This window comes from Nelumbo nucifera, chromosome 1, assembly GCF_055504915.1.
Source record: "Nelumbo nucifera cultivar China Antique chromosome 1, China Antique-T2T, whole genome shotgun sequence".
Taxonomy (NCBI): domain Eukaryota; kingdom Viridiplantae; phylum Streptophyta; class Magnoliopsida; order Proteales; family Nelumbonaceae; genus Nelumbo; species Nelumbo nucifera.
In genome coordinates, this window is record NC_142649.1 from 80,478,084 (window position 1) to 80,490,080 (window position 11,997).

General features: G+C 37.3%; 1 protein-coding gene across 1 annotated transcript; it reads left to right on the top strand.

Moving 5' to 3' along the window:
- The first annotated feature begins 1,882 nt into the window (after nucleotides 1–1,882).
- LOC104588889 (uncharacterized) lies at nucleotides 1,883–11,592 on the top strand. The gene is made up of 7 exons (XM_010247013.3): nucleotides 1,883–4,266; nucleotides 7,944–8,034; nucleotides 8,160–8,317; nucleotides 8,435–8,486; nucleotides 9,145–9,227; nucleotides 9,385–9,478; nucleotides 10,576–11,592. Exons 1-7 carry the CDS (start codon nucleotides 2,557–2,559, stop codon nucleotides 11,172–11,174), a joined length of 2,787 nt encoding a protein of 928 aa, XP_010245315.1. The 5' UTR covers nucleotides 1,883–2,556; the 3' UTR covers nucleotides 11,175–11,592.
- The last annotated feature ends 405 nt before the right edge of the window (nucleotides 11,593–11,997 follow it).

The following is an 11,997-nucleotide window of genomic DNA, read 5'->3' on the forward strand; positions in this document are numbered from 1 at the left end:
AAAATAAATCAATTTCAGAAAAAAGATTGGAAGAACTTAAGGCAGTGATTGATACGAAGAAAAAATTCAAAGAATAAAAATTTTGGTCAAAAGTAACTATATAGATATTTTAGACATTTTCATGCTTTTTATTAGAGGATTCTAATGTAGGGAGTCTACTTGCAACTGTATTCGAAAGTTTAGAGAAGATAATTTCAATTACCAATTAACCTTTTTATTTTTAAGTTCATTCAGTAAGTCAAACAAAATCCTCCATCAGATTAATATTATATTTTAATACGGAAATTGGATTTAATTCACTATTGAAATGGGCCAGATGGACTTGTACACATCTATATTTCTCCTTTATCATTCGGTCTTTTACGGTTGTAGTGCATGATTACAGTCTCAAGCCCCGAAAAATATTTGGACCATTTATTGCTTTGCAATACTGTCCTTACTAGCCTCCCCCCTTCTCTCTCATTTGCTCCCACAGATTTGTAATTAATTCACAAAACAACTGCGTTTTCTGTTATTGATTTTGGAAAAGCTATTTTGTATTCTTTTGAAAAATAAGTGCTTATTCTAATAAATATTTATGAGTATTTGGTGAAATAAATACTTATTTTAAATAGAAGTAGTATATGTATTTTCAAAATGATGTGGCAAACCAAAATAGGCAAAAAAAAAAAAAAATGGAAATAAGCACTTAAAATTAATCCCAAAATTTGAACTTGTCAAATGTAAATAAACGATTATTGGTATTGGTATGGTCTTAGCTTCCAATAAGTTAGCCTTAATTACTTTTAATTTCCTCTGATCTGCTTTTAAATTTCTGCAACATCAATTTTCTGTTGCAAATGTCAGAAGAGGGTGGTTGATAAATATTAAGGGAGGCGTAATGGGTGAGGAGGTGGAGAGTGATTATAAACGGCGAAGTTGAAAAGAGAACATTGATGTAGGATTAGGATGGTCCCATCCCAACCAATTAGAACCAACAACCAAGCCGTAGCCCGTAGGGCGTCAGCATTCAGAGTGGAACTGGAAAGTGGAAACTGAACAGTTATGGGCTGGACATCATTGGAGAGAGCACTAGAGCAGATGGGTGGAGGCAGAGATTGAGCTACGGCCTGCGTCTGCGTATGTGTACTCTGAATTTCACCACGGGCTACGAAGCTTCGTAAATAGGCCCAAGCCCATGGCCTGCAAGAAAACCATAAAATAATGAATCCAGCCAATTTGGAGTTTTGGACTTTTACGTTGCGTTACCAACTTACCATTGGCTCTACAACCCGCTACATCATATAACTACTTTTTCTACTCCATCAGGCGATCCTGTCCGTTCAGACGGGGCATAGTAGTAAAACAAAAATAAATGTATCTCGTTCATTGGATGGAAGTGGGTCCCATCTAATCTAATCTAACAGTGAGAGTATGACACAAGCAAGGGAAGGGGAACTCAAAACTGGGGAAGGGAGGGCTCCACACTTCCAGAGAGAGAGAGAGAGAGAGAGTAACAGACTTATTTCTTTCCGGTTTCCACCTCGGGTCCTGGGGGCCCGGGTTGACGTGAGTGTGTTACTTTTGGTGTCTGGCGGGTTTGGGTTTCTTTTCTGTTTCCCTTCTGGCTCTGGGAAATTTAAACATTATTATTTATTTAATTATTATTAGTAGTAAATAATAAGTGAACTTCTGCGGTTTTGGCTTCACTTTTTCTTCCAAATTATTCTTCATTTGTCATCGGTTTTTCACATTTTAACTTCTTGATTTAATAATAATTAATTCGAAATTAATGAACAAGTTGAAGAAAGACGAGAGGACAACGAAACCATTTCCCTTCATTTCTTGAAAATTTTAATAATTAATTTTACGTATTTAAAATTTATTGAGAGAGAGATGGATTATGGATTATGGAACGTCAAACAGCGGAGACGACACGACCCACCACTTCCATGGTTGATAGTTCCATGTTTCCACCCCAACAAAGAGAAAACAGCATCAACTTCTACAAAACACACACGCACCACGGACCCTCTTCCTTCTGCATAGGGCTTCGTTCCTTTCTTTCCGCTCTCTCTCTCTCTCTCTCTCTCTCTCTGGAGTGTGAAGTCTATCTCTGTCTCTCTTTCTCTCTCCTTCGATCTCTCTAAGCCCAAAGTCTCTAACATCATCGGATCTGAGAGATCATTGGGCATCAACCTCTTTTCGTTAATCTTGTCGGACCTCCCCGAATTTCGATTGGATTTGCACTTCTCTTCTTTTCTCTTTTGTCTTCTCTTTCTCTCTCTCTCTCTCTCTCCCTCTCTCTCTCTCTCTCTCTGCCTCTCGATAACAAGAAAAAGCAAAGAAGAACAATATCTGTGCGTAATCGTAATGGCTTCCCTGTCTCCGACTTTCAGACTATTATGACACCGCCTCTCTCTAAAACTTCATACTTGCTGACTTCAGGAATTTACTTCAACAGTTTATTTTTAATAAACACAACTTGTTCAAACGATCAGGTCGATTAAATAGGTGTTCGTGGGTCTCCAGGCAGACGCATTCGCTGTTGCCGTCGGAAATGCGAATGCCGGAACGATGAGCATCACCGGCGACGAGGAAGAAGATGAGGAATGCTTCTACGAGTCACTCGACCGCATCCTCTCTTCCTCCCACTCTTCCACTTCGTCTTCCGCCGTCGTCTCTGAAGACGACGAACCCTCCAATTCCCCCAATTATGCTTCTGACCATCCCCCCTTTCCCAGATTCCCCACGGTCGTCTCCAAGTACGACGTCTGGATTGCCGAACCCTCCTCCATCGAAGAACGCCGCAAGCGTCTCCTTCGCGAGATGGGCCTCAGCGGCGATCGTTCCCTCTCCCGCCTAAAATCCTCCAACGATCCCAACCACCAAGGTGGCACCGGCCGTAGAACCAAGGAAACGGAGTTGTTCGGGAGATCTGTTTCTGCCGATCGCTTACCAACTCAACAACACCAGGATGCCTCCTCTCTTGGTAATTCCAATTCGGGCATCGTTCGATCCAAGTCAGACGGTTCCGCCGATTGCACCTCTTCCTTATGTCCTCCGCCCAACACAGATCACTATAATTCTTCCACATTTTCTTCTACTTCAATTCATTCAATTTATTCAATTCAGTCTGTCGGGAACTCCGTTCCCCTTGTACATAATCCTCTTCTTTCTAAATCCCGGAGCAGCGGAAGCAACGGATCCCCTAATGCCAATGTTGCCCCTCCCAATAAACCCCCTACCGGGAAACCTTCTAGGAGGGTGGAAAATTTCAGAAGTGATCCCACAAATATCAACCCTAGCCCTAACTTCAATTCCATGACTCCTGTGTCGGCCAATGCTGGCACTACTGGTAGGGAATTCGATGATGATTCGGATTATAGTGGCAACGGTAAGGTCCCTGATCAGTTCTGCACGATTAAGAATTTGGATAATGGAAAGGAGTTTATAGTCAACGAATTCAGTGAGGATGGCATGTGGAACAAGCTTAGAGAAGTCGGGACTGGCCGGCAGCTCACTAGGGAGGAATTCGAGATGTGTGTTGGGCATTCGCCCATTGTTCAGGAACTGATGCGGAGGCAAAATGTAGACGAGTTGAATGTTAAAAACGATGACTCGGAATTGAATGAAAATGGCAGTGCTGGCGGTGGATCAAAGTCAAAGAAGAAAGGAAGCTGGTTCAGGAGCATAAAGAATGTTGCCAGTACCGTGACTGGCCAGTGGGAGAGGCGGAGCAGCGATGAGAGGGATACCTCGTCGGAGAAGGGTGGGAGGAGGTCAAGCTCTGCCACGGACGACAGCCAGGATGTTACATTTCATGGCCCCGAGAGGGTTAGAGTTCGGCAGTATGGAAAGTCTTGCAAAGAGCTCAGTGCACTGTATAAGAGCCAAGAAATACAGGCCCATACTGGATCTATCTGGAGCATCAAGTTCAGCTTGGATGGGCGATATCTTGCAAGTGCTGGTGAGGATTGTGTCATTCACATATGGCAGGTTCAGGAATCAGAGAGAAAGGGTGATTTACTGCTGGAGAGACCAGAAGACGGGATTTTAAATCCATTCATGTTAGTCAATGGTTCGCCTGAACCAACGTTGGTGTCATCTAGTATGGATAACCATTTGGAGAAGAGGAGAAGGGCAAGGACATCAATTAGCCGGAAATCCATAAGCTTGGACCAAGTCATTGTTCCAGAGACTGTCTTTGCACTTTCAGAAAGACCTATTTGCACTTTTAGAGGACATCTTGATGATGTGCTTGACCTTTCCTGGTCTAAATCACAGGTTAGCAAACATTCTGTCAATGCTGAAATGTTTCTGCCATTCATCTTAACTATTATTATTGGGCACAGAAGTATAATGACTAATTTTAATTTACCTTTTAAACAAATTGCATCAGTTCATCTCAGCTTACTCATTCCTGTAGCATTTTTATATAAAAAATATCCAAACTTTATTAAAAATTTCATCCTTCTTTAGTTGGGTCTTTGGACCAAAATGCAGTTTAGTTGACCTTTTAAATCCCCCCCTATTGGGCACTTTATAAACATTGGCATAGAATAACCTGTTTTACTTTCGGAGGATGTTGTGTAAAATTATTTGTCAGAGATGAATTTCCTATATTGAGGATTCAGTGAATTGACTATGCATATCTGGAACTATGAACATGATGAAACAGAAGTTTGCTTTAGATTGTTCATATCTGGAAGACTGGAACCATAAACTTGATCAAACAGAATGTTGTTTTAGCCTTTTTCATATCCAGAACCATGAATTGGGAAACAGCTTTACTGATATAAGGTAGAGAGTTTTTCCTGAATGCCTTTATTCCTCACCCCTTTATGGTGCCTGGCCATTCAGGAAATTCTCAGCAGACTTAAGATAACCACGAGACCCTTTAACTTTGTAATCATTAATAGTTTTCTAACTAAGGCTATGCATAAGAAACAGAAATGGGATTGATTTGATATTTACCTCATGGAGGCACACAATTGGCAGCACTATTTTTCTTGTTAGAGTAGGTGGCTTAGCTTGCTACTAAACAAACATATATCCATGATAATGAGATTTCATGAGCAAATTAGTATAAAAACAAAGTGGTAGCCTAGTCTTGAACGAAAGTCAACATTACAAAGAATGCATTCAACTCAGTCATGGCAGCCGTTACAAAACAGCCCCTTAAAGAAGACACTGACTCAATAGCACTTTCCACTTTATTATTACATTAATTAGAAGCTGACTTTAGGACTTGACAAACTACTTCAGCTGGAAGGAGTCAAACGAAGCCTTGACTTTTAGTTATATATGGTCTGAGTATTTGACTTGGGAACTGACCAAGATACATGTAAACGAGGAAAGGTTTTGCTGACTGATTCTGAAATTAATCGAACTGCAAGAAATATTGTGCAAGCACGGTCACCAACATTGAATCTGAATGCTCGTTTCTAGGGTTTTTAGAAACTATGAGCTTAGACTCATATATGGAAAAATCTATGCTGCGGGAAAGACATGATACCAGAAGACTTTGACCAATCAAAGCCCCCTGTGTATATTGATAAATACCACCTGATTGATTACCACTTTTATGATATCGGTTGATTGGTTACAAGTTTTTCCGGTATCATAGTCAAACAACATAGAAACATCATCTTCTTTTTCTGGTTGTGGGATAACTTCATTAGGGTTAAGATCCTATTTTTGTTGAAAGTATCAACTTGCTAAAGGGCTTAATCTTTAAGGTTCTCATATAATGTGTATTTGCTCATTTATGTAGTCTGTATTTTTATGTTTTCTTATTAATAATAGATCGATCAGAAATTTATTGGTGAAGACAGTCAAGAAAAACTAACTCTTTTACTTATTTAGAGTTCAATTCAACTTAACAATGTCTTATCCCTTTTTGGCATTGATTATGTGAAACCGCTCCCATTCCACTCTGTTAAGGGTCATATCTTTCTGTTAGTTCTTTTTAGTTTTTAAGTCTCAAAATAATTTAGGTGCTTTTGTATATACATATATCAATATATTTATCTAGTTATTTTAAAGTTTTCTTTTTCATATTATATATTTTTTTTGGTAAAAATTTTTCATATTATATATAATATGTGATGCAGTGGTCTATGAATCTATTTACATGTATGTCTGTCTATGCTGGTGAATATTTTTCTTATAACAAGGAATTCAGAGACAATCCATGTTTTGGGCTGTTTTCTAAATATTGGAATTGCTTCTTGGGCTTGTTCTTTGCCCACAACTCCTTGTTGTACTCCTTTTTAAAATTACTATGTTCACCATGTGAGTGAACATAGTAATAACTTACCACTCATATTCTCTTCCAATGATCTCCATTAGTTTCCCTTTGGTTTAGCGTATGAGCAGTTTAAGTTTTTCTACAAGGGTACAGTTGAGGGAAGCCATTTGTGGCAATTTGCAACTGTCATGTATTTTCATGTGGGACAAAGAGGTTAAACTAGTAAGCAAAATTTAGGACCACCCTTCCTAGGGAACCTATATTCTTTTATGGGAATTGAGCATATCATTTTATGTCTTTGAGCTGTTTTTGGGTTATAGCCTTGTCTTCTTAGAGAATCCAATTTTAAGCTGCCTTTAATTTACTAGAAAACTTAAACTTTCTGCTTGTAATCTTTTACTTCATTCTTTACTTTCTAATGTTCATCATTACTGATCCAAAAGTACTGCAACTTAGTAATTTGACAATCACAATTTTGTCATCATGGAATATCTTTGTCATGGCTAGTGGAGCATTGTGTTAGAACAGAAAATGACCCTTTTTGTTACCCTAACATAACTTTTAGAAGTGTTGAAGTTATTTTGTTGGCTACTTGTACTTTCAAAATAACAGTACTTTCACATATACAAGGAATAGATTTATGAAATTGCGGATAAATAAATATATTAGTTGAATTCTTTGGTAAACATGTATCATGATTGATTAGTCCCAGGCTGAGATCATAAACAAGAGTATATCACTACAAGAATTGAGAAGTTGCAAGGACTGAATAACACACTGGATGATGATAAAATTTCTATAAGAGTTGCACTGTAAGGACTAAACCATTGCACAAATGTTGTGTTATATACAAATAGACATGCTTTTTTTTTTCTTTTTTTGATGAGCAATGCTGAAGACATGTTATATAAATCTATGAGTACCTATCTAAAAGATATATATGATTTTAAATGAATTTAATTTATATGATACATGTTGTATATTATGACATAACACATGAATACAATATTATAGAATTTTATTTGAGGTTGTTGACAATTTGGCCTTAGATGGTCTTTCTCCCTTTCAACCTTATTTTCATATCAGGGTGGTAGGGTTCTTGCAATTTCTCATTTTTGTCTGTAATTTCTTATTCAAGTTTGGCTTCAGTAGATAAGTTCTACTGATATTTTGATGGTGCATGTTTTCCACAACTGTATTATTTAAGGACTTGAGGTACCCAACATGTAAAGAAATGTCTTTATCACTATTACTGCAAAACAGGCTCAGGATGGAAGCATTCCATCCTTTTATTTCCTCTAACATGTTCTTAATTAGGACATGGTGATCCTCTTGGAATGGAGACTCAATTCAATTTTTATTCCACGGCTACAAACATGCCCCCAAAAAATTTGAAATTTCTGAGATCCATTTATCTGATTTAAATAAATAAGATAATAAAATATACACATATCTAATTATGGATTGATGATGATATACTCTTAATCTTTTGGTATGAGGAACTCTTACAATGAGAAAATTCATTAAATTCATCATGGGACATCTTGATCCTTACACCAAGCCCCACTTCTGACAGCACCAGCAGTGTCATCCTTGAAAAATGGATACATGAAGTTGAACATTCTGGCTTTCTTAGAACTATGCTTGCTTACTTCTCACTACTGAAATGCTTTACCATGACAGCTTATAGCTTAACTCTTCTCATTTTCAGTATTTGCTCTCATCTTCAATGGACAAAACAGTTCGTCTGTGGCACATGTCTAGCAACTGTTGCTTGAAAACATTCTCACACAGTGATTATGGTAAATCTAGTGAGGCCTTTCTTTTTAAGTTTTCTGTGGTTTTATGGTTGTGCAACTTGTTTGTCTTTTTTTTTCATTTTTATTTACTAATTGTGTTGCAATTTTGTGGATTTGCCTTGACACAGTGACCTGCATCCACTTTAATCCTGTAGATGATAGATTTTTCATTAGTGGGTCACTAGATAATAAGGTCCGCATGTGGAGTATTCCAGATCGCCAAGTTGTTGATTGGAAGGATCTACATGAGATGGTGACTGCTGCTTGTTATACACCTGATGGCCAGGTCTAGTCATGTTTGATGACCTCATTAACCCTTCAACATACAGGATATGCAATTATTCTTAGAAACAGTATATTGCATTACTATATTTTACTGAAAGATTTTTGTTGACTTTTGAAGGGTGCACTAGTTGGTTCATACAAGGGCAGTTGCTACCGATATAACACTTCTGGTATCCCTCAAGAATTTCTTCTCTTTTGCTTATGTTAGTTTTTTGTTCACTATTTTCATTTGTTTGGTGCTTCAATTCACATCAATCTTTGTTAGTCTATTTATGTATGAGGGTAGATTTTATTAATTATATAAGGCTAAAATCCCACATACAGATGATGCTATTAACAATATATTTCACCATACAGAATTGGGTGAAATTTGGTTCTGCAACTTCACTCTATGGAGTTATGCTTTAGTCCTTAGTACGTAATTTTTATGGGATATGGGGCCATAATTAGATTCGATATAACTTTATCTGAGTGCTATCGGATTAACTTTTTCTAGATATGGTTCAATTCGGGATCTTTCAGGCATTAATATCTTAGATCCAAAATTTTATTAGATTGGATTTCCATCCTTAATCCAATATCAAGTTAACATGCCACTTGAAATATTTGAACCACAACCTTTTTGTTATTAACGCATTCCTCTACCCAACTAACTGATTCACCTATATAGATGTTCATCCCTGCATAAATGTAAATCATATATTTACATACTCTACAACAACAATAACATGGTAACTTGTCTTCATATATGCATGAATTCTCTTGACTGCCAATCTGTGTATTATTAACTTGTCTTCTTATAGTTTGTTCTCATTCTCTCCTTTCCAGAAAACAGGTTGCAGGAGGAATATGCAATTGATTTACAGAACAAGAAAAAGAAATCCCATCTCAAGAAGATCACTGGTTTTCAGGTAATATCAATATCACTAGATGTGTGCTTCAACTTGTTTGTAAGTGAAGCCCTTATCGTTTGTTATTTCCATGCTTAGACATTATATTTTCTTACACTGTGGAGTTCATACTTTGAAATCCAAGTTTCTTAAATGGCTGATTAATTTCATTGAACAGTTTGTCCCAGGGAGTTCCTCAGAAGTGCTTATTACATCTGCAGATTCACGAATACGGGTTGTTGAGGATAAGGAGTTGGTTCACAAATTCAAAGGTATGGAACTCAAGCTCTGTTTTACCAATGTTTTTAGCTCTCTTGAATGCGTTGTTTCATGCATGGCATAGATTCTACTTGACTCTTCTTTAACGTTAGAGGAACTAGTAGAAGCCAGCATCTGTTTGTTTTACATTTATTATTTTGAGCGCCTGTTCCATGCATGGGGAAATATTCGTTGACCTGAAATTTTGGTTCAGTGAACTGCAGTAGGTTCAAATTCTAGTATACTTGATGTGAAGCCTGAGTTTAACTAATTCATTTTTCTCATCATATCAAGTTATCAACACTACTCAATCAAGTTAGGGTTTTAACTTAAGGCCAACATTTTATCTGTTGACATATTAAAATGTTGTGAACAGCAATGATATTTTCCTCTCAGTTCTTTACTGGCTAATATTTGCCTCATTTTGTCATGCTGTTTTTTTTTCTTAATTTTATTGAGTTATATAGATAGATAGATATAAAGACTTTGTGATTCCCCCAAGCCTCAGTTTGGTTTGGATTATTGCCTTTAAGGGGATGTCTCTTTGTTTATTGATCAGGTTTTGAATTTATTATTAACTGCAGTTCAATAATAAAATAGTAAATATCAGATTTCAACCATTCTTATATAAAACATCCAAATGTTTTGCTCATCAGACCACCAGAATTATGACTTGTAGATGGTGCGATGGTTTGGGAATTGTTCTACAGGAAATGCCTCTAGGTGTGTCTAGGAATCTGATTGAGAAAGAAAAGATGTGGATTTTGAGGCATATCCAGGAAAGGACATAGTAAATCAAAAACGTATTCTGTTAACTAGGAACATTTTATATGGAAAAATGATAGTTATTATTTACACTAGATGTTCATTTATGTCATGAACAAAGAGACGGGAATTTTATGTAATATTTTTTGACAATTCATGTAGTGCCAGAATTTGTCTGTGTCACAGCACAGACACTTCTTCCACATAGAAGAGTTCATGCAACACTGCTTTACGGAGTCATTTTCTTACATTTTCAGTACAGAGTTCATTAATTTTCACCATCAAATTAAGATCTCATGTCTGATTATTGCAAAATGTTGCTTATTTTGTGTTATTGGTTGGTCAGGGTTTCGCAATACAAGCAGTCAAATTTCAGCCTCATTGACAGCAGATGGGAATTATGTGGTATGTGCCAGTGAGGACTCTTCTGTGTATGTGTGGAAACATGAAACCGGATCCCGACCAAGTCGAAGCAAAGGTGGTGTCACAGTCTCACGCTGCTATGAGCATTTCCACTGTCAGGATGTATCTATGGCCATTCCTTGGCCTGGCATGGAAAGCCCCGGTGAATTGCAAGATACTTATGGTGGAGAACAGGATGGTATTGATAATCTGGATGAGGTTCCTGCAGCTAACCATCCACCATCACCAGTCAAGGAGGCTAATGGGAATGAGGGTTTATCATCTACACATGGGTACACCAACAGTCCACTGCATAGTATCATTTCTAGTTCAAACAGCAGTTATTTCTTTGATAGGATATCAGCAACATGGCCGGAAGAAAAGCTGCTTTTGGCAACCAAAAACCTGAGCCCTCATGGCAGCTCCGATTTCTCTAATGGTGTTATGCAAGGTAGAACAGCTTGGCGTATGGTTATTGTGACCGCAGGACATAGAGGGGAAATTAAAACATTCCAGAATTTTGGACTACCGGTTCGAATATAAAGGCACTTCAATTCAAGCCTGAAGAAATGGGCCAGAGCCTGGGTGACTTGGTCATATCACATGATAGGGCCCCCATATTCTAACCAAGCTTAAGCTGTCCAAAAAAATGGTAGTTTTTTTTTTTTTTTGTGTATAGTCAGATATATGGTGAGGATTGTAATATTTGGGAATTTTCGTCCCTTGCTTCCATGTTTTCGTGTTTTCTGGATGTGGGAGACGTAGAGTCAGAGAGCCAGGAAGAATGAATAGAAAGGCTCCTAAAAGAAAAAACCACACAATGGATTTAGAAGAATCCCAAGGATTAGTGTAATGGGAAATTGTAGAGTCAAAGAGTATGAGAAAAAAGATCTTGGAATTCAAAGGATTCTTTTTTTTTTCTTTTCTTTACATAGAAAAAAATTACATTTCTGTTTCTCTATTTTGATTGAGTCTATGCCCATACAGTGCATCAAAAGTTATCCAATCCATTCAGTTACCCTTATTATAAGTTAGAATGGCTATTATAATCTCTATAAAGTGGTTTTATGTTGTTATCGTAGGATAATTATTATACAGCATTGATTGCTCTTCACTGTTAACCTTGTCGTTAGGGGTGGATTCGAGATGTTTGGTTATCCAAGCTTGGTTTGCCAATAAATTATGAGGTTTGAGCTTGAGTTCGAGCTTGAGCTCAATTCAAGTTAGAGATGAATTTGAATTTGGTTCAAGTCAAAAGCTTGTAAGTTTGAGATTGATTTGGCTCGAGTTTGGCTGTGAGCCAAATGTTTTATAAAAACAAAAATTAAGAATTATAAAAACTAGTTAATATTATGTGTGTGTATGA

Bases quoted from the DNA above. Each gene is read 5' to 3' on its own strand.
- LOC104588889 (XM_010247013.3), top strand. From the start codon at position 2,557: ATGAGCATCACCGGCGACGAGGAAGAAGATGAGGAATGCTTCTACGAG. The intron at 8,487-9,144 runs GTATCCCTCAAG...TCTCCTTTCCAG, and splicing joins CTACCGATATAACACTTCTG to AAAACAGGTTGCAGGAGGAA. The intron at 9,228-9,384 runs GTAATATCAATA...TTCATTGAACAG, and splicing joins AGAAGATCACTGGTTTTCAG to TTTGTCCCAGGGAGTTCCTC.